This window comes from Equus caballus, chromosome 8 (assembly GCF_041296265.1).
Source record: "Equus caballus isolate H_3958 breed thoroughbred chromosome 8, TB-T2T, whole genome shotgun sequence".
NCBI classification, from domain to species: domain Eukaryota; kingdom Metazoa; phylum Chordata; class Mammalia; order Perissodactyla; family Equidae; genus Equus; species Equus caballus.
Genome location: NC_091691.1, coordinates 38,999,518 through 39,022,385, shown reverse-complemented (window position 1 = coordinate 39,022,385; position 22,868 = coordinate 38,999,518). Strand labels below are relative to the sequence as shown.

General features: G+C 41.2%; 1 protein-coding gene across 50 annotated transcripts in view; it reads left to right on the top strand.

Annotated features, from left to right (window-relative positions):
• Window positions 1-22,868, top strand: part of EPB41L3 (erythrocyte membrane protein band 4.1 like 3) — a 228,809-nt gene that overhangs the window by 125,376 nt on the left and 80,565 nt on the right. For 34 of the 50 annotated variants that reach the window (XM_023647389.2, XM_023647415.2, XM_023647412.2 and 31 more), the window contains exons 2-3: window positions 13,534-13,676; window positions 17,163-17,360. In XM_023647389.2, coding sequence (XP_023503157.1) covers window positions 13,545-13,676; window positions 17,163-17,360 — 330 coding nt within the window. In that variant the 5' untranslated portion in view covers window positions 13,534-13,544. Of the gene's footprint in view, window positions 1-9,853; window positions 9,877-13,533; window positions 13,677-17,162; window positions 17,361-22,868 lie in introns of those variants that run through there. The other 16 variants (XM_070220544.1, XM_070220533.1, XM_070220534.1 and 13 more) reach the window with 2 other exon arrangements.

Below are 22,868 nucleotides of genomic sequence, written 5' to 3'. Positions count from 1 at the left end.
GAGTCTGTGTTTGTCCTTGGGGCTGAGGTGTGTTTCCTGGAGGCAACAAATTGTTGGATCGTGTTCTTTAATCCATTTTGCCACTCTGTGTCTTTTTATTGGAGAGTTCAATCTGTTCACATTGAGAGTGATTATTGTTGCATGTGGACTTGATGCTGTCAATCTGTCGCTCATTATCTTGTTTTCCTGTGTTTCTTTTCCTGTGTGCTTTAGACTACCCATTTAATACTGCAATTTCTTATGCTGGGTTTCTTAGATTTGTCCTTATCTATGATTTGTGACTCTGTTCTGTACTTTATTTTAGTGTCTACCTTGAAGTTTGTATTTAGAATCTCGTGTATAATATAGTCTATTCTCTGGTGGTCTCTTACTTACTCGACCAATACTGATTTAGACCCTTTGCTCTTCCCCTCCTAAATAATTATTTTCATTTTTTATTCCAACTCGTCTTATTAATTTGTAGTTAGAGTGCTAAGATCGTCCTTGTTTTGGTAGTTTCCTTACCTTTACCCTACTGCTATAGTTGAATATTTGCTATCCTGTTCTGGTTCTTTCCATCGGTCTCCCTAGTCTGTGGATTGTGTCCCCTTTCTCCCTTTTTTCTTTTTTCAAGTATGAGAGCCTTCTTGAGGATTTCTTGTAATGGAGGGCTTTTAGTTACAAATTCCCTTAACTTTTGTTTGTCTGGAAAAGATTTAATTTCTCCCTCATATCTGAAGGAAATTCTTGCTGGATAGAGTATTCTTGGCTGAAGGTTTTTATCCTTTAAAGCTTTGAATATATGACTCCATTCTCTCCTAGCTTGTAGGGTTTCTGTAGAGAAATCCGCTGACAGTCTGATAGGGGCTCCTTTATAGGTTATTCTCTTTTTTTTTCTTACTTCCCTGAGTATTCTTTCCTTATCATTCCTATTTGCCAACTTTACTACTATGTGCCTTGCAGTAGGTCTTTTACATTGACAAATCTAGGAGATCTAAAACCCTCCTCTACACACATTTCTCCGTTGATCCCTAGATTTGGGAAGTTCTCGTCAATAATTTCGTTAAGCACACTTTCTGCTCCATTTTCCTTTTCCATATTCTCGGGAATTCCTATGATCCTTATGTTCTTACTCCTCATTGAATCCATTATCTCTCGGAGATTTTCCTCATTTTTTTAAATTCTTAGTTCTCTTTCTTCCTCTGTCTGGCGCCATTCAGCCTGTCTGTCCTCGATTATGCTGATTTGCTCCTCTATGTTGTCTACACGGGCATTCAGGGAATCCGTATTCTGTTTTATCTGCTCCATTGTGTTTTTCATCTCAAGTAATTCTGTTTGATTCTTCTTTATGATTTCAATCTCTTTTGTGAAGTAACTCTGGAACTCGGCTTGTTTCTCTATCTTTCTCTCTACTTCATTGAGTTTTTTGATTATAGCTGCTCTGAATTCATTATCACTTAGTTTACCTAATTCCAAGTCCTCAGGACTTAATTCTGTGTTTTTATTGTTTTCCTTCTGGTCTGGGGCTTTTATAAATTGCTGGATGGTAGAGGAGTGGTGTTTTCTCATGGTGGTACAATTCATTTGCAGTTACAGCCTGTCGCCACTAGATGGGGGTCGAGAGCGGTGTGTTAGCTCTCCGCCTTCGGGCAAGATGGCTGCGCCCACTGGCTTTGCTGGGGGGGAGGGGCTGTTACTCACACTCGCTGGTCTGGGTTCAGATCAGTTCTGTTCTCTGGTCTCCCAAGGCCCTTGATTTAAAGGGTGCCCACCGATGGAAGCTTTCTCCCCGTCAGTGGGTCTCCACTGAATCAGCGGCAGGAGTCCTGAATGATCCCCCGGTCGCGTGGCCCCTCCCCCGCTCCTTCCCGACCCGCGCCGCAGCGATCGCAGACTCTAGGGGAGGGAGCGATGTTCTCTCCTACTGTTCCAGCGCCTCCGAAGGTGTAAAGCTAGGTTTATGATCTCCACCTTCTTGGTATTGTAGGTCTCTAACGAGCTGGCATTATGTTTATTCTCTGAAATTCAGTCCTTCCAATCTTTTGTCGTATTTTGGAGGGGAGAGAATCCCAGGTCAGCTCACCCCGCCATTTTGCTCCACCCCGAAAAATCCACAAAAATATATTCTTTATAAATAAAGCCAGCCCTTGGTTCTCATCTGATTGAGATCTTTTGAAGAGGTTGCTGTTGACATCAGGTTCCCTGATGGTGTCCTGTGTTAAAGGTGATAGAGCACCCCCTGGAAGAATAGTGGTCGAAACTGGACCTTTGTTTGTCGGTGGGCTCCCTGCCTGTTGGAGAAGGCATGATTTGCGGTCTTCTCACCTCTAGGGATCCCTGTGTTTATGAGACATCTCACATTAATTCGAGATTTTGCCTGCCAGTTCAGTCCATCTCCTGTCTTCGTGAAGCCCTGATCAGAGCTTCTGACAGCGCTAGAATAGCCCACTGCTCTCCCTCTCCTTTCACCTGGACTGTTGCCTTAGCCTGCTGACTGCTCTCCCTGCTCCCACCTTGCTCCTTCACTCAGAAGCCGGAGTGGTCTTTGAAAAGCATCAATAAGACCCTATCATTCTTCACTTTAAAATGCTCCATTGCATTGCAGGTAAAGTCCAGCTTCATGAACTGGCTTACAAAGACCCACAGGATGTGACCCCCTCACATCTTGTACTTCATCTTGTACTTTTCTTGCCCGTACCTCCTGGATCCCATTTTACCTCCACCTTCTTTTCATTCCTTGACCACACCAAGCTCCTTTCCTCCTTGGGCCTGGGCACTTGTCTTCCTGGAAAGTATTAGCGCAAGCCCCACATCTTCACATGGCAGATGGTTCGCCATATTTGAGTGTCTGCTTAAATATCCCCTCCTTGGAGAAGCCCTCCCTAACCACACAATGTACGCAGCCACTCATCTACTTTAGACTGGATTATCTCAAGACGTCTATCTGTAGCTGACCTTTTCTGTTTCTTTTTCTCCTTCAGTTAGAATGTAGGCTCCGCCAGAGCAGAGACTTGTTTGTCTTTACCTGATGGATCCCCAGGACTCAGAACAGCTATTCAGGAAATGTTTGTTGAAGCAGTGTATTAGCAAATGAAGAAATGATGTAGCCACTATTTCTAACCTTAACTGATAACATTTCCAGCCAAAAGCAAAGGAACTCGATTAGTGTGTGCAGCCCTGCTGTTGCTGAATGTATGCTTTCCTTTAAAATATCAGAAGAAACTCTCAGATCCTTAGGCTGCCTTACCCAACCCCTGGAATTCAGGAATCCCATTTTGGGAACTTCTTCGCTTTGTAACAGAGTGATTGTAATGCTAACATCCTAGAACAGAACTTGCATTGGTTCTTCTTACACTTTCTCTAGGCTTAATTTGCAAGTAGTTTTGTCAGCTCAGGAGCCCTGCCTCTCCTAGTGTTCGTGCTGTCACTGAACTCGGTTAAGGTCCTTCACTCACACAAGTCCCTGTTCCTCTAGAGGGAAAACCAGCGCGTCCTTGGTTTACTGAAACAGATTTAGGGCCTTATAGGAACAACCAAATAGTCTTGGTATTTGAAAGGTATACAGAATTTTATACCCCAGTATTTGGCACCAGTTGGATTTGGAAATAGGAATACATATTGATAAGGTAGACACTTACATAGTCCTAACCACCATATCTGTTTATGTTCTAAACTATATTTGTTAATTTTTCTGTTCACATATAGATCCAAATATTTTTGAGTTTAAAAAGAAAAGGTAAACGCTTACTGAAAGTAAACTAGGTTTTTTCCAATCTATTACATCAACTAAGAGTGTTTGCTTCAGCTTTTTCAGATTATCTGGGTAAAGTATCACTTCTGTGAATTAAATAAAACCTTAATAGACTCCATAGTTAATGAAGCTGTCAGCTGACTGGCTGTGAGGGGAGGTTGGCTTTCTCGCTGGAGGGCTGGCAGTTACCTGCTGCAGGTGCCTTATGCCTGTGCGCGTGGTCAGTAAGGTTAGTTAGTATCTGTCTTCAGTTAAAGGACAAAATTTCCTTAGATTTCCTGCTGTTAATGCAGCAATGTCCCTGGTTCTCAGGAATCCTAGAATTTCAGACTCTTAGGACAGAATGGGAAGCCAAATTCCGTTGAGGTCACAGAGCACATGGCAGAATTGAGGCTGTCTCTCGCCCGCCTGCCCCATCCTGTGCCTCCCTAGTGCTTTTATTTCCCTTTTATCTTCCTGAAGTCACCTGTGATTTTTAATTGCATCTAAAGCTTAAAACTTGTCATTAACCTTGGGACTGCAGGTTAGTGGTCATTTCTCCATCAAACAGGGATTGTTCGTGCGGAAGCCCTCCCTGCCGGCGGACTTGTGCAAACCTGCCCTTGGGGCCATTCTCTCATCCTGTGTGCCCTGCGGGTGTGCTGCTCAGGTAACCGGTCAGAATGCACATTCCTTGACGTAGGTGACTGTGGCTTCATTTATTCATTTTTGTCTCGTTGAGCTTTTTAAATTCTGAACAGAGTTGTAGGTGTGCAATGCTGTTATGAGATCTTTGTCTCCGTATTGATGGATCTTGGTAATCCCCTGCAGGTTTACCATGGTCGCTGTGAAAGTAATGTCTGAATTGTTGTGTTGTCTTCGTAAAAATTCCAGCTTTCTACTTCTTCTATACTCTTAAAGTCAGCGTACTCCATATGAGTTGGTATGTTGGTTTACAAGATTTGAACTTAGTATGGCCAAAAAGCTTATTTGAAAAAAAACGATCAGAATTGTCCCTGCTGCTAGTCACGCTTAGCGTCTCAACTCTTTATTGTCAAGTTTTCGAAGATACTTCATAATGATCAGTGCTGAATTCCACTCTTTGTGCTTTGAGGAGCAACTGGTTCACTGCTGCCCCATCAAGGCCTTCTTGGTCTGTTAATTTGGTCTAATTTTGAGCCCAAACAATGGAGAAGTCCAGCTGCCCCTTTTGATGTAAGTCATCCTCGTGGCTGCCGGAGCGGTCTCTGTGTAATGAAATGGAGTCTCCTTAGTGAGATCCAGATGCCTTGCAAGACCTGACTTCTGCGTGGCTCATCTCGTCACCTCTCGTCACTCTACACACGCCCCTTATGTTCCAGCCACAGCAGGTCACATGCCCTCATACAAGTAAGTGCACGTGATTTTTCATGCTGTTCTGCTTTTGCCGATTGGTAACCTCTGCCTAAAACTTTCTCCTGATTCCTCCTTTCTTTGAACACAACTCAAGAGGTGAAATTGACAGGTGTGAAGTGGATTGAGTTGGGAGTAAGGAGAGAGTGGTGTCCCTGATCCCTGCAGCTGGCCGAGTGGCAGCCCACCTGCTAAAACGGGGAGACTGCGGCAGAGCAGACTGGGCACTTGGGAGGGTGGGGGGATTAAGGGTTTGGATGGAGAAGTGTTCCGTTTTTAGGGGCCTCTGAGATACCTGGGTGAGAGAGGTGAGAAGTGGTGTTGTACATAGGGACCTAAGTCTCAGTGGTTGTAGTGCTGTCCAGTCGATTCCGACTCCCGGCAGCGCTGTATCCAGGACCCTGCCCAGCCTTTCTCTGCGGTCCTCTCTCCTCCTGGCGCTGTATCAGACGGTGGTCCATCGCTATTCACAGGGGCTTCATGGCCAATTTTTTTCGGAAGTGGGTGGCCAGGTCCTTTTTCCTACTCTGTCTTAGTCCAAAAGCTCTGCTGAACCCTGTCCACCATGGGTGACCTGCTGGTATTTGAAATCCCGGTGGCATAGCTTTCAGCATCACAGCTACATGCAGCCTCCACAGTTGACAACCAACAGACCGCGGGTGTGGTTCCCTGACGGGGAAACAAACCTGGGCCGCAGTGGTCAGAGTGCCGAATCTTAATCACTAGACCACCAGGGCTGGCCTAAAGCTTAGAGAGGTCACAAATTGAGGAACTTGTATTTTGGAATTGTCATTATATTTGAAGCAAAGTGCAGGAGCCCCTCAAGAAAGGGTTCGAAGAGTGCAACTGATTCCTAAAGAACTGCAAAGTTTAGAAACAGAGTATGAGAAGTAGGCTATGAAGAGGCAAATGGAAATGAGAAAGAGTAGCCATAAAAGGTCTAAGGAAAATCAAGAGAGCATCAAACACAGAGAAATTCAAAGGTGAGAAGGGATGTCACCTAGGATGTACCGGCTTATGGGGAGGTCATTGGTAACCTTAGTAAGGTTTACTAGAATAATGGGGAATACGCCGAAGAGTGAGTGGGATGGAGTGTGGTGACAGCATGGGAAGAAAATTCTTTCCAGAAGCATGGCTCTAAAGAACAGGAAAGAAATAGGGATAGAGATGGGGGTGAATGGAATGTGAGACCAAGAGCAGGATGATTTAGTCTTGTGTTTTTTTAAGATGGATGATACTAAGTTGTTTTTCTTTTCTTTTAATGCAAATAGGAGGCATCCAGTCGAGGGGCCAGGGTTATTACTATCTTTTAATTTGCTCGAAGCAGAAGGTTTTTAGTGGACTGGTGGATAGTGTTCAGTAGTCACAAATTCTTATGCTGAGTATATATGGGTCTGCTAGCCTCTCTTCTCCTATGAACGTATATTTGAAATATAAAAGAAAAAACAAAAGCTTGTTTTTAAAAAAGATTTTTTGGTTGTAGTCCTACATCCCTGGAGGCAGGTAAATGGTATGAAGGGTTTTCTTTTATGAAGTGCTTTGTTATTCTATAGGAATCTTGTTTTATGTGTAAATGACAGAGATTTGTATTAAGCATTTTCCTGCAGTAAGTCTCAGGTTTGTGTCTTTTAGTAAAATACCACTGAATTTTCCTATCACCTAGAGAGGGAAGTGAATTCTAATAGAGAAGCTAACTTAGCAGTCATTTAGTCAGGAGATGGAGATTTAAGAGATGCTACTTCTAAAAAGTGGAAAAGGTGAGAATAATCTTCTTCTTCTTCTTTTTCTTTTTTTTTTTTTTTGACGATGATCAGCCCTGAGCTAACTGCTGCCATTGCTCCTCTTTTTGCTGAGGAAGACTGGCCCTGAGCTAACATCCGTGCCCATCTTCCTCTACTTTATATGTGGAACACCTGCCACAACATGGCTTGCCAAGTGGTGCCATGTCCACACCCAGGATCCAAACCAGTGAACCCTGGGCCACCAAAGCAGAATGTGCACACTTAACCGCTGCGCCACTGGGCCGGTCCTGATATTTTTTTTCTATGGAATAAAAAATTAGACCTGAAAAGGAACAAAGCCTGAAATGCATGACAAAGACCATTTTTTAATAGGTGAAATGAATTGTGAATTGTGAGTATGATTTCATTTATGGCTCACGATGCCTCCTTTGAAGCTCATTACCATTTCTTTTGATAGTTATTTAATGAACATGTCCCTGAGAGAGGTATAAAGAAATATCGGTTATGTTTCTTGAAGAGAGAAAGTTCTCCTCTTGCCATTACCCCAGCATACTTAATGAATGTCCTTACCCCAACTTAGAGGATTTCGAGTTTCTAGGAATCTGAACCTTTTTAGCCTAAGCAGAACACAATTAATAAGGTGAATTTAGTATAAAGAGAGGGCATGGTTTAAGGCCAAGCCAAGCATAAACATATTATATCGCATTCTGCTTGGATTGCAGACCGTGGTGTTCACTTCCCGTAACTGAAATAAGTAGCAGCTGTGTTTAGTCCTAAGAGAATATATCAAGGGAAGAGAAGAGAGCATTGGAAAATAGGAACTTTTAGTGATTTGGAAAGGGAAATGTACGATTTTATGTGGTAAGGGTCATCCAAGAAAGCAAGGAATGAGTATAAGAAAAAGAAAAACCAAAGCAATGTAAGTATCATGAAAATCTAATTTAAAAAATGTTTCGGCGTTTGGATACAGATTGGATGTGCACACTATAAAATTATTAAAATAATGAGTTAAAGTGAGAAGTGCTGTATTTAAATGCTTATGATTTTAACTGTTTGCCATTTAAAAATCATTTATTGCTTGCATATACTGGTATGTGGTTAGGGAAGAGGACTATTAAAAAAAGTTTTGAAATTGAATTTACTGATCTAGCCTCGCTACTGCTCACTCGTAGGTATAATATGAACTTAGGCCCTTTCAGATATGTGGAATTAAATATTGATTCTAGTGAGATTCCAGAATTTAAAAGTCTTACTTTTTTAAGGTTTATTACTTTACTATCTCTCAACAGCAGTGAAAGTTTTATTAAAATTAGTCAAAGAACAGCAATGATTTTCATTATATTATGTACATATAGTGCTGGGAAAAATTAGGAAATATTTGACAAGGGCATAGGAGTTTGTTGGAGGTTTGAAGGTCTGTGTTTATGTGTGACGGGTAAGTGTTATATGGCAGATTCATAGGTTGAAAATAATGGTGCATTATTTTATCATTTAAATAGTTGAGAGGTGGTTTCTGGGCTCTGTTCCATCTCGCACTTTTATTTAGCTTTTGTATAGCTGGCTGTCTGCCTTAGAGAAAGTCATGGAATTAAAGACAAAGGCAGGTGCAGAATGTTACCTGACTGGAGTAATAGCCCAGAAACTCAAAACTGGGATATTCCTGTACTGATTTTTCCCTTCTATTAAATGTATAATGAGTCTGGGAGCTAATGTCATGTGTTTAGAAAGATTCCTATTTTAACGCATATTTGACACCTTTTAAAGTTTCGGGTGCATTTATATTAGATGTATATTACGACTACATTTGTGTAAAAACTCATTATGTTTCACTAGTAAAGAAGTTGAAAGAAGATGGTGAAAGAGATGACAGAGCTGTTAGCTTAAACTGGGACGAGATCTGCGTTTCCTGCCTTCCCCTCCTCGCCCCTCCCCCACGCTCACCTCACTTAGCACTAAGTTCTAGTCTGAACCCCTTGTTTTATGAAAGAGGAAGGAGAAGACTAAAGAAATGAAGTTAGTCATCCAGGGTCACACATGGCAACTTACTGCTGATCATTTTTATGTATTATATCTATAAGGATTAGACGTAGATTTTCAAGTGAAAATGCATTCAAATGTTTATATTTTGAGATATGATTCTGGCTTTCTGCTTCTTTGACAGTTCTGATGTCTGATTATTTGCTGAAACACATAATAATGACAGAATTCTAAATATATTCATAGAAAATAGAAGATATTGGAGGTACCAAATTTTTTTTAATACTATGATTTATATGTAAGAACTGTCTAGGAAAAATTTAGCATCATTTTAAAATATGCTTTTTCCAGTGTCATTTACTTTTTAAGTTCATGATCTAGTGGTTTTTCGGTTACTCTTTTATAGAGATTCTCTAAACCACTTAAACATTTTCTTTTTGTGTTTTTCAAAGACCCTTTGGTTTACTGATAAAAGCATTATACTGTGAACAGACCAATAGTGTCTACTGCTGTGAGGGAGATTTCAGTTCTGAAAGTTAAACTGAGTTGTTTTTCAGAAAAACAGAAATACCTACTGTTTACCCCTTAAGAGAGATCTTAAACAGTGATTAAAGGCTATAAGGAAGAGTTAGTACACCTTCAGATACACAGGTAAGATAGTAAATGGGGTTGATTTTATTATTTAGTCATTCATCAAATAATTATTGATATACCTACTATGTTCTGGGTACTGTGTTAGTACTGGGTATATTGGGGTATAAACCCCCATGATTCCTGCCCTTTCATATATGGGAAGGAGGTTGGGGCGGGAGGGTTGAATAATTACAACTCCTGACATGTTACAGGAAGGAAACTATCAGACACGATTAGAATAACTATGTAAAAAGGGAAAGCCTCTCAGCAACACTTGAGGAATGGAGAGTCCGCCACTTGAAGAGCAGAGAAAAAATGTTCTTGCGGAGAACAGCGTGTCTAAGACACCTGGAGGAAGAAAACCTTGATGTGGTTTAGAACCTGAAAGGAGACCACGTGGCTGGATCTGAGTGGGCGAGAAGGGTAGGCGGTGCCACTGGGTGTGGATGGGAGGTTGAGGCCTAGGCTCATGCTTAAAGGCCATGATAACTGAGTTTAGATTTTACTTCGAGCACGTTGGGAATCTGTTAACGTGAGTGATTTGACTAGATTTATATTTTATGAAGATCAGACAGAACAGACAGAGACGGTCAGGACTAGAGGCAGGGAAGAGATGATCGAAGGTCCAGGAAAGAAATGGTAGCTTGTGTAGTGGCAGAGGACTGATTTAAGATATATTTTGGCCATGTATATTTATATATGTATTTTCAAAATTACATATTTTGCAAAACTTTCTGTTGTATGTTAGATAAGGAAGGTAAGGGAAAGGAAAATGTCAAGGGTAACTTCTAGAATTCTGGCTTGAAGGAATACCATTGCCGTTTATTTAGATGAGGAAGGTGAGGGAGGAGAGGAACAGATTAGGGAGAGAAAAATCCAGAGATACCTGTGAGGTATCAGTGAGGAATGGCAATTGGCCAGCTGAGTTTTAAGGCTCAGAACAGAGGTTTGGACTAGAAATATGAATATGTGAGCTGTTGGCTTATAGGAAGTATTTAAAGCCCTGGGAAATGATATCATAAGCTGGGGAGAAAATAGAGAGAAGAGAAGAGGGCCTGGAATTGAGTTTCCTAGGACATTTCCACATTTAGAGATTAGATAAGGAGTAGCCAGAGACAGGAGAAAAGCAGGAGTCCGGTGTGTTCTGAATCTCAAGATGGGAAACATGTTGACAGGGAAAGTCTCCTCACCTGGGTTGAGGCTGCTAAAAGGTCAGAGGGGACGGAAACAGACAATAGTGGATAGTCCATTGCATTGTCCACAAGAGCCACCCCAATGGAGTCAGACTGGGGTGGTCGCAGAGAAAGAGTGATGGGGAAGCCATTGCCACTCTGGATTAGACTGTCATAGGCAGGAGGGATGGAATTCAACCCACTCATCTTAAAGAAGAGAACAGACTCGCGTAGTGTCCCAGTTGCCGGCCAGGAGGTAGCTCAGGGTCCACGCCTGTGAACTCTCCTTTGGTGGGGTCGTTCATATGAAGAAGATACACTTTTTCCTTCCTCCAGAAGGGAATTTATGAAGTGTGAGGGAGCCCCAAGAGATGTAGGAGTCCACTGCAGCCCGGTTAGCTCAGCGAGTGAAATTCCATCAGCCAGGCCCCAGGGCTCAGTGACTCACACCTCTGGCATCCCCGAGTGGGATGAACTTGGTCTAGACTGATGTGCAGTGATGTGAGGAAGAAGACAGTAAGAGTCAACAAAAAATGTTAATGAGAAGTGCTAAGTGGAAAGCAGAGAAATAAACATGGGAGTAGCTGGTGGAGGATGTGTGATCAAGGGAAGGGTACTTTGTTTTAGTAAGATAGGACCCACTAGAGTATAACTATATTTTGGTAGAATTTTAGTCTGTAGAATGTGTATTAGTTTGGGCGTGGACTGGTATGCTGAGGTTCAAACAAAACAGAAGTTGATTTCTGCCTCATATAACAGTCCAGAGCAGGTGGGCTGTGCCCCGTGAGCTCATCCAGGGACTCAGGCTGTAGGGGGTCTGGCTGGCGGCCTCCTGAACTTGGGGGCCTCCCTGACTAGGTTTATGGCAGCCGTGTCACTCATTGTTTTCCAGCCAATGGGAAAGCGAAATCTAAGGCAAGTGGCTTTGTCTTTGTGAAGATGACCTAAACGTTGAATCCATTTTCTCTGTTGTTTCCTTGGTCCAGAGTGGCCACAACTCATTGTGGTCTCAAGCTGGGTGGAGGAGTCCCAGCTAACACTGAAAGTTTAGTCTCCACAAGTAAGATAGAGAAAATGGATTCTGGGGAGAGTCAATTTCTCTCTCAGACTATGAGCTCCTTGGGCTGAGGAGGAGGGTTACAACATACTTAGCTCTGTTTCTAAACCATGAGCTGTGCTTGACTGATATTTGGTACTCAATAAGAGTTTATTGAATTGAATTTTTAAAATTAATCTTTCCTCTTCTGAAAGGCAGAGTTTGATTGTAGCCTCTGAATTACACAATGCTACCTCCTTTCCTCCTCCTCCACCATTTTTTCTGTAGACTCAACACTTTCTAGTATAAGCATGCAAAAGAGAATATAATACTTACTTTCAAGATTTGCTTGAAAATCCAAAGTGTAACAGGAAAAAAGAAAATTTGTTAATTTTATTTGGATCGCTGTCTTGTTCTATGTTTGGTCTTGATATTTACATACACTTTGGGCAACTGAGCACATGCCAAGTTGATGTCTTTTATTCAACAAAAGGAATAGCTTGTGATTGTAACACAGAATCCTAAATAGAAAGCACAGCTATAGCATAGTTTATAACATAGATCGGTATTTGTTATGTTCCCTCTTCTTCAAATTATTAAACATACTCCATTGTGGCTTAGGAAGATAGGAACTAAATGGTGATTTTACTATGGAGTTTCATTCTGCATAATTCTATATTAGACTAATGGGTGTATCATTTGCTTAAAGTATTACACAAGCCTCTTACTGGTGACATTTTTACCATAAAGTTAGAATTAGGAAGGGAAATTATAGCCATCTGAGATATTTGTTTTTGAGATATTTACCACATACCTAAGATAAGAAATTACTTAAAATAACATGGTAATCTTGTGTGGCACCCCTCCTGCTGCTTAGAGCAAAACTGATTTAAACATAGTTGCATGTCTATTAGTAGGGGAAAAAAATAATCGCAGAAAATGAGTTCTTTAGGAATGATCATATTCAGTTCCCTCATTTGGCAGATGTGGAAACTGAGGCATGAAATACTAAAGTGTCTTGACTAGCAAACTATTAGAAGATGGTGGTTATATATTTTAGAAGGTCTTTTTTAGGATATAAGAGCAGTTATATATTAAGATCTGTTTGATCTCCTTATGAGCCGTGAGACAGACAAGCTCCTCTTTCAGCACACAAGGGAAGTAGGAGGGAGCCGGGCAGGAGCGTCTGAGAATGAACTGTGAGGGCAGGGGAGCTGAGCTGAGCTGAGCTGTGCTGCAGCCCAGCCTGTGCAGCAGGGGGCTGATCCACGTCACCCAGGAAGCCTGCATTGTGGTTGTGGCTGAGGTTGCGAAGTCCAAGGGGGATAACAGAGTCAGGAGCAATCCAAGGGGAAAGGCATTTGTTCGTGGAAGAGTGGACAGATTCCGGGGTCCGGACAGGCAGAGCAGGGCTTCTGCGTGGAGGTGGGAAGGGGAAAGGGAATGAGAAAGAATATCCGCTTCCATTCTTAGATCGTCCTGCGAAGAGATTAAAATATATATTCCAACTGATGCAGCAAATTCAGTTTTATGAAATTAAATGTATCTAAGTTAAGTAATTATTATGACGTTACTTTAATATCATTGTATGGTCATCTGTGGCAAAAATCTAATAGAAGTAAAATCTGTTATCATTACACGTCAACTTTTGCTTCTAGTTAATTGTTAATTTTGACCCATTCTCGGGCACTGGCCTCTGTGCTGGATTCAGAAGTCGTCCGTGAGGCGCGGGCAGCACAGTTACGTGTGATTCTCGCGTTTCTTCCCCTTTGGCTGTGCTTCTCCTCGGCTTTTTGCGTGCAGCGTCCTGGTTGTCTCGCTCGGGAAAGTGAGCACACCGAGTGATGGGCCGTCCCCTGTCTCTGCTTGCAGGACCATCGACCATGACGACCGAATCCGGCTCAGACTCGGAAGCCAGGCCGGAGCAGGAGGCCGAGCCGCGGGAGGCGGGCGGGGAGGAGCGGCGCGCCCAGGAGGTGCTCGCGGCCGCGCCCGGCAGCCCCGCGCCGGAGCAGGTGAGCGGCCGCTTCCCGCGCCCCCGCGCCCTCGGTCTCTGGGCGGGAGGGGAACTGTGGGCTCGTGGGCGTCGCCCCTTGTGGGCCCAGCAGGGGCGTCTACTCTATGTCAAGGCTTCCAGTGAATGGCCTTCCACACCCTGGCCGGCAGTGCCTTCATCTGATGAGAGCACGTGAACTCACTGAAATCTGCACTGCGGGTTACGGGTTTCCTCTGGATTCGCAGGAAGGCCCCATAGGACAGCTTTAATTATGCTCCAGATTTTTATTCAAACCCAGGGGTTGGAGCTGTTTTATTTTTCCAGGAGTCACTCTGACCCTAATGCTGCCAGCTGCTTTTACCCGATGTTCACCTAGGTCTGTCTCCTTTATGTACAGGGGTATTTTCAATTCTGTTTCCTAGGCATCTTTAAGTTGTCAGGTGTAGTGTGAATATTTCTTTTAAAAGTTTTCATGCAAAAAAATAAAGCATGGTTTATACTTGGACCTGGAGTGAATCCCTGTTTAAATTTCTTTGACTTCAACCTTCAAACCTGGAATCGGCATCTTTTAGAGTCCCGGCTCATTGGTGGTGAGGAAATCTGGGAATCCCAGCAGATGACGGCCCTTTTATAGGTGGGACATCTGCGTGTCAAGCTAGAAATTCTAGAAGAGGTTGAGAGGAGATGTGAAATCAGCATGTCAGTGAAACCCTTTGGAAGGCACAGCACATTAGAACATTAAACTATGTGTTTACAACCTGATTATTTTCTTTCTTTCCCATGGCATTTTAAGTTCTGCGTTTAGGTAATGTTAAGAATGATGTTTATTTTCACCTCTATAAATAGATGCTGTGTCTGATCTCAGATGTTTTGTGATAGGGAGCTGGGGGTTATCTTTCCAGCTTGTTACACAAAATCTAAGGAGCCGCTGCTGCTGTCACGGTTTTCCTTTACCTTCCCTCTCGGTGGAGAAGTGAGCGTGGTGGTGTTTTGTTCAGGCTTCAGAAATTTACAACTACTAGACTGGCTTTTGTCCATTCTTTCCTCTTAACTCTCAAGTGAAATAACGTGAAAGTGGGGGATAATTGTAGAGAAGGAAGAGTTTCTATACCCAGCCATGATTCAATACACTTTATCTTCTGTAGTCAGATGTTTGAAACAAAACTGAAGAAACTGTCCTGAGCCATTAGAGGGAAAGGCGACGGGCCGCAGAGGGACCTCAGGTGGTGCTGTCTCCTGCCTCCTTACTTTCCCAGGCACAGAGAACTCCTCCAAGCCCACTGGGCCTCAGCTTCCTCGTTTACGGAATGGAAAGATGAGAAAGGATAATTCTCTTAGTCATCCACTCTAAAATTCTTTGATTCATACCAGGAGCCCAGTTATGTTGGAGGTAAAATGAAGTACATTTTGATTTTTAGCGATGGTTAAAACATGGGCTTTGGCAGGATTTGAATTCCAGTTTACTCAGAAAGTTTGTTGAGATGATGCCTTGTGCCTCTTTGCCCTCCTGTGCAGGTGAGGGTCATGATACCTACCTCCCAGAGCTGTTATGAGGGTTAATGGAATAGAGGATTTGCTAAAATGTTTGATATTGGTGTGTTAAAATTGGAATGCATTAGATGACTACGATTGGCGTTGCATTTGAGGTACTTGGCCTGCTCTTGTAGCATTGTTAAAGTTCTTTAAAGAATGTGCACAAGAGCCTCAGTGATGGGTTTGTGTGTCCAGCGTTCCAGAAAGGAGGCCTCCTTTTGAACAGTGGTAGTTTAAGACACTTTTGGAGTTGACGTGTTAAGTAACCCAGTAAAGCTTATTCTCATACACATAATTTTGTCTTAGTAGAGGAAAAATGAAATTTTATATTTCCTAATACATAGAAAAAGTTGATTCCAGGTAAAATTTAAATGAAAATGTAGCTTCTGTTGACTTTGCCTACGATGGGAAGAAAATGTAAATTAAAAGTGCAAAAGTTGTATGTAAATTATAAAACTCTTAAAGATATGTTATGGTTATTGATATAAAATTCCAAGGTTACCAAACTTGGCCAAAATTAATGCATTTGATGACTTTTTTGCACTTACTATTTTAATTCTTTGATATGGAAAGACCAACAGTCATAAAATGTTGGACAGGTTGCCAGAGCATTTTCTTTTATTTACTTGTTTTAGTGGAGGCTTGCCTTCTCTCAACTATTTTGGTATTTGAGGTTGGTTGCTCAGTTTTTTCTTGGTTTCTTCACTCAGCAAATTGGTGTCTTTATTCTTAAGAACTTCTCAAGACTTTGCCTTGAATTCTGGGCAAGGAGGAAGTGGAGGAAAGGACTATTAGTAATCTTCTGGATGGAAAACAAGATAGATGATGCCATTGTAAAAGCACAGAAAATAATACCTAAAAACCAAAATAAATACACCAGAAAACCACTTTGTGATTCTATTAGAGTGTTGTAAAACTGTAGAGGCTAATGAAGAAGAAAAGTTGAAGTGATGAGCCGTCAGCACTGTCTACCGTCAGGCCAGTGTGCTCGTAGTTACCTGATGTGGGGTGTTCATGAGAGAGGAGATCCCATGCTTATTGACGGGCTCTAAATAGAATTGTGGAACTTATCTTTCTTTGGACTGTCAGTGTGTATTTGCAGAACAGTGGAAATGTGGTCTGGCCCATGAGTTGAATTTGCACTAATACCATTGGTGGTCATTTAACAGACAGGAGAGAGGTGTAAAAAAGAGTAGTTGGAGAGCATCACACAGAGAGATTTCCAAGGGGGATGACTCAAGGGAGAGCTGCGTTGTTAGGTAGGATGTCCTCTGCAGCCTTGAGTCTAGCCTGGACTAGACTGTTGTGATTTGAAAGCAGATTAAAGCTTCTGGACAGATTTGATCTGTTCATATACCGGTTCGTTACAATGAGGGGAAGCAGACTTAGGGGATACTTTGTGGTGAATTTTAGTGCTGCTAGGTTCATTGAACTGATTTAGAGGTAAGTCAAGTATTTTAATAGCTGTAAAGTTACTGAGAAGATTAATACTTGAAGCTCTCTAGGCCTTAAAGTCTGTAAGATACCTTGTATGTATTTAGGAAATTTATAGTCATGGAATATAGAAGGATCCAGTGAATGAAGAAAATAGAGTACATCAGATAAACTCCAGATGGTTTATTTTAAAGACCTGTACTGTCCAATGCCTTTTCAAAAGTCAGGAGTCCATCTGTATCCTTCTTTGCTTAGTGAAGTCTTGGTGGCATTTGCTAACTCAGTCCTTCTAAATTAAACCCTTGAGTCAAACTGAAATCAGCCCTATTGGTACGTTTAGATGGCAAAAGTTATTTAGGCGAAACTGTTAGCGTTATAAATATCTGTATATGTATATCCATTTCTAATTTCCTAATTCAGACATTTGCATCCTTTATGGAATCGGAAAGCCTGTTTCTGGTGTTCTGTTATTGCCTGAGCGATGCAATGTTTATTTCCTGTCTTGCAATGAAAACTGCTGCTTGTTTGCTCTTCACAGGTCGCTGACAAGGAACAGGAGTTTGCTGCTGCAGCTGCAAAGCAGCTCGAATATCAGCAGTTTGAAGACGATAAACTTTCTCAAAAATCATCTAGCAGTAAGCTATCTCGATCTCCATTAAAGATTGTCAAAAAGCCTAAAAGTATGCAGTGCAAAGTGGTGCTTCTGGATGGATCAGAATATGGCTGTGATGTGGAGGTAAGTGATGGTTCTAAACTTTTTTGTCCAAGATATCGAGAGCTGGGGAATGTTGGTATAAAACATACAATATGCCTCTTTATTTTTTTCAGAACTCTGGAAAATGACTCAGACCCAGTTTCTAAAATACAAAGTTCTTTCCAAAATCTCTAACGGAGGATCGGATTACTGAAAATACTTATAATTTCCCCAGAATGTTACAATCAAAAGAAAAATGTGTTCCTCTTTTAAAAAAAAATCGCCAACACCTTCCAAAAATCAAGTTTTTAAAAATATCTTGGCTATGAACTATCATTTAAACGAATTTTACCTTTTCTATTTGGATAATTTCTGGCCAAGTCAATTGTTTATTGGTAGAAACTTAGAAATTTCTGTACATGGGAGTGGGAGGATAATTGGAACTATGCATGCCATTTTCATGCTTAGAGAATGAGTAATTGGTAAAATACACATTGTGATGGTGAGCACTGCAGCTTGAGTGTTCTTTTTGTGAAGAAAACTACACTTCCTCTCAGAGATGGGGCAGTTGAATAACTTTTGTCAGAGGTGTTTAACAGGTGAGAGCAGCACAGCCTGTCCGTGGTGTGGAGGTAGGTGCTGCTGAGTTCTCTGTGTCACCACGTGCAGGGCATGAACTCACGCCGAGGAGCAAACCCTGTGCGTACTGCCCACGGCCCCTTCTCCCCGTAGCTGGGAAGGAGCGGTTGCTCTTTTAGCAAGGTGATTCATCTTCAAATTTAATGATTTCATTCAGAGAGCTCATTGTCCAGCCTCCAACCCTTCTCTTTGTCCCACGGGGACATCACACATCCCTGTGCACCAGCTCCCCCCCACCCCACAGGCTTACACATTTCTGTTCCTCTTTCCTCATGACACAGCCAGCACAAACTCACCTGATTTCCTGTGTCCCACATCAATTCCTCTTTGCTCTGTCTACGACCCCCATATCATTTCTGTTATATTTTGCATAATACACTCAGTGCTTTTCTTGGAACAGAAGAGTCACATCTGTGCACAGCGTGTAATAGGTGCACAGGGTGAAACGGGTAAACAGGTTGAAAGCTGTTGCCCTCGGGACAAGGTCCTTCAGTCTTGGCTCTGCTCTAAGCTGAGTTTTATAAAAGTCTTGGATGAAGGGGCACACACACACACACACACACACACAAAAACAGCTGAGGTTTTTTTTTAAGTGATATAGAGCTTTTAAATGGACTACCTGCCCGTGTGTCAGAGTCCAGGGTTCTTGGGTAGTGGACAGTGTGGACACTAAAGCCAAGCAGCAAGAGAACATCTACCAGGAATGGAGGTAAAACCGCTCTGTTTTTAAGGATCAAGTGCAAAATAGAAATGGGGTTGGAGGAAGAGGTGGTCAAACTTAGTAACAGTTCAGGTGAAACTCATCTTTGGCTTTAAGTTGATTATAAACTCAAGACAAGCCAACAGTGTGGTATAGCTGTCGGAAACGTTTATTCAGTCACAGGCAGCTGCTGTGTAGTATTTGGTTTACCAAAGGCAGCAGGTGGCCCCCGTTCCCCAGGCTTCAGAGGTCTCATTTGCAGTGTCTCGTTCACACATGATATGCACACTCTGCAGCCACCAGACTGGCTGTGAAAACAGACTTGTCTACTTATAACCTGTGTGATTTCTTTCTTTCTTTTGTTTTATTGCAGTAACATTGGATTATAACATTGTGTAACTTTCAGAAGTACATCATGATATATTTCGAATTCTGTGTACATCATGTTCACCACCCAAAGACTAATTATCATCTGTTACCCCACATGTGTGCCTAATCACCCATTTCGCCCTCCTCCCTTCCCCCTTCCCCTCTGGTAACCACCAATCCAATCTCTGTTGCCTTGTGTGTGTTTGTCATTTTTGTCTTCTACTTATGAGTGTCATCATACGGTATTTGACTTTCTCCCCCTGACTTATTTCGCTTAGCATAATACCCTCAAGGTCCATCCATGTTGTCACAAATGGCCGGATTTCATCGTTTCTTATGGCTGAGTAGTATTCCATTGTGTATAAATACCACATCTTCTTTATCCATTCGTCCCTTGATGGGTACCTAGGTTGCTTCCAAGTCTTGGCTATTGTGAATAATGCTGCAATGAACATAGGGGTGCATGTATCTTTATGCATTTGTGTTTTCAACTTCTTTGGATAAATACCCAGCAGTGGAATAGCTGGATCATAGGGTAGACCTATTCTTAATTGTCTAAGGAATCTCCATACTTTTTTCCATAGTGGCAGCATCAGTTTGCACTCTCACCAGCAGTGTATGAGGATTTTCTTCTCTCCACATCCTCTCCAACACTTGTTGTTTCCTGTCTTGTTAGTTATAGCCATTCTGCCCGGAGAGAGGTGATATCTCATTGTAGTTTTGATTTACATTTCCCTGATAGTTAATGATGTTGAGCATCTTTTCATATGCCTGTTGGCCATCTGTATATCTTGTTTGGAGAAATCTCTGTTCAGATCTTTTTCCCATTTTTTAGTTCGGTTGTTGGCTTTTTTGTTGTTGAGACGTATGAGTTCTTTGTATATTTTGGATATCAACCCCTTATCCAATATGCAGTTTGCAAATGTCTTCTCCCAATTGTTAGGTTGTATTCTTGTTTTGTTGATGGTTTCCTTTGCTGTGCAGAAGCTTCTTAGTTTGATGTAGTCCCATTTGTTTCCCTTTGCCCAGTCAGACATGGTACTTGAAAATATGCTGCTCAAACCGATGTCAAAGAAAGTGCTGCCTATGTATTCTTCTAGTAATTTCATGGTTTCAGGTCTTACATTCAAATCTTTAATCCGTTTTGAATTGATTTTTGTGCATGGTGTAAGATAATGGTCTACTTTCATTCTGTTACATGTGACTGTCCATTTTCCCCAACACCATTTATTGAAGAGACTCTCCTTTCTCCCTTGTATGCTCTTTGCTCCCTTGTTGAAAATTTGCTGTCCATATATGTGTGGGTTTATTTCTGGCCTCGCGATTCTGTTCCATTGATCTGTGTGTCTATTTTCGTGCCAGTACCATGCTGGTTTGGTTAATACAGCTTTATGTAGTATATTGTGAAGTCAGGGAGTGTGATACCTCCAGCTTTCTTCTTTTTCCTCAGGATTCTTTTTGGCTATTCGGGGTCTTTTGTTGTTCCATATAAATTTTAGGATTCTTTGTTCTATTTCTGTGAAAAATGTTTTGGAACTTTGATAGGGATTGCACTGAATCTGTAGATTGCTTTAGGAAATATGGACATTTTAACTGTCATGTTAATTACATGTTAGTTAACTGACATGTTAGTTCTTCAAATCCAAGAGCATGGAATATCTTTCCATTTCTTTGTGTCTTCTTCAGTGTCTTTCAAGAATGTTTTATGCTTTTTGGTGTACAAATCTTTCACCTTTTGGTTAAGTTTATTCCTAGGTATTTTATTCTTTTTGTTGCAGTTGTAAATGGGATTGTGTTCTTAATTTCTCTTTTTGCTACTTCATTGTTAGTGTGTAGAAACGCAACCGATTTTGTGTGCTGTTTTTGGATCCTGCAACTTGACTGTATTCATTTATTATTCCTAAAAGTTTCCTAGTGGACTCTTCAGGGTTTTCTCTATATAAAATCATGTTGTCTGCAGGTAGTGACAGTTTCACTTCTTCCTTTTCCATTTGGATCCCTTTTATTTCTTTTTCTTGCCTGATTGCTCTGGCTAGGACTTCCAATACTATGTTAAATAAGAGTGGTGACAGTGGGCGTCCTTGTCTGGTTCCTGTTCTTAGAGGGATGGCTTTCAGTTTTTCTCCATTGAGAATGATATTAGCTGTGGGTTTGTTATTTATGGCCTTTGTTATGTTGGGATATTTTCCTTCTATACCCATTTTATGGATGTTGGATCTTGTCAAATGCTGTCTCTGCATCTATTGAGATGATTCTGTGATTTTTATTCTTCATTTTGTTAATGTGGTCTATCACATTGATAGATTTGCGGATGTTGAACTATCCCTGCATCCCTTGAATAAATCCCACTTGATCATGATGTATGATCTTTTTAATGTATTGTTGTATTCGATTTGCTAGTATTTTGTTGAGGATTTTTACATTGATGTTCATCAGTGATATTGGTCTGTAATTTTCTTTTTTTGTGTTGTCCCTGTCTGGTTTTGGTGTCAGGATAATGTTGGCTTCATAGAATGAGTTAGGAAGCGTCCCCTCCTCTTCAATTTTTTGGAAGAGTTTGAGAAGGATAGGAATTAAGTCTTCTTTGAACGTTTGGTAGAATTCACCAGGGAAGCCGTCTGGTCCTGGACTTTTATTTTTTGGGAGATTTTTTATTACTGTTTCAGTGTCCTTACTGGTGATTCGTCTATTCAAATTCTCTGCTTCTTCTTGATCCAGTTTTGGAAGGTTGTATGATTCTAAGGATTTATCTCTTTCTTCTAAATTATCTGATTTGTTGGTGTATAGCTTTTCATAATATTCTCTTCTAATCTTTTTGTATTTCTGAAGTGTCTGTTGTAATTTCTCCCCTTTCATTTCTGATTTTCTTTATTTGAGCCTTCTCTCTTTTTTTCTTGGTGAGTCTGGCTAAAGGTTTGTCAATTTTGTTTATATTTAGAAAGAACCAGCTCTTGGTTTCATTGATTTTTTTCTATTGTATTTTCAGTCTCTATTTCACTTATTTCTGCTCTGATTTTTATTAGTTCCTTCCTTCTGCTGATTTTGGGCTTTGTCTGTTCTTCTTTTTCCAGTTCATGTGGGTGCACTGTTAGATTGTTCATTGGGGATTTTTCTTGTTTGTTGAGGTAGGCCCGAATTGCTGTAAACTTCCCTCTTAGAACTGCTTTTGCTGTATCTCACAGATTTTGGCATGTTGTATTTTTCATTTCCATTTGTGTCCAGGAATTTTTTTATTTCTCCTTGACCCAATCGTTGTTCAGTAGCATTTTGTTTAGTCTCCACATTTTTGTTGCTTTTCTGATTTTCTTCATGTAGTTGATTTCTAGTTTCATACCTTGGTGGTCAGAAAAGATGTTTGGTATTGTTTCTATCTTCTTAAATTTATTGAGACTTGTTTTGTGGCCTAATAAGTGATCTATCCTGGAGAATGTTCCATGGACATTTGAAATGAATGCGTATTCTGTGGTTCTTGGATGGAATGTTCTGTATATATCTACTAAATCCATCTGGTCTAATGTGTCCTTTAAGGCCAATGTTTCCTTATTGATCTTCTGTTTGGATGATCTATCCATTGGTGTAAGTGGAGTGTTAAAGTCCCCTACTATTATTGTGTTATTGTTTATTTCTCCTTTTATGTCTGTTAATGATTGCTTTCTATATTTAGGTGCTCCTATGTTGGGTGCATAGATATTTACAAGTGTTGTATCCTCTTGTTGGGTTGTTCCCTTTATCATTATACAGTGCCCTTCTTTGTCTCTTGTTACAGTTTTTGCTTTAAAGTCCATTTTGTCTGATGTAAGTATTCCTAGCCCAGCTTTCTTCTCATTGCCATTTGCATGGAG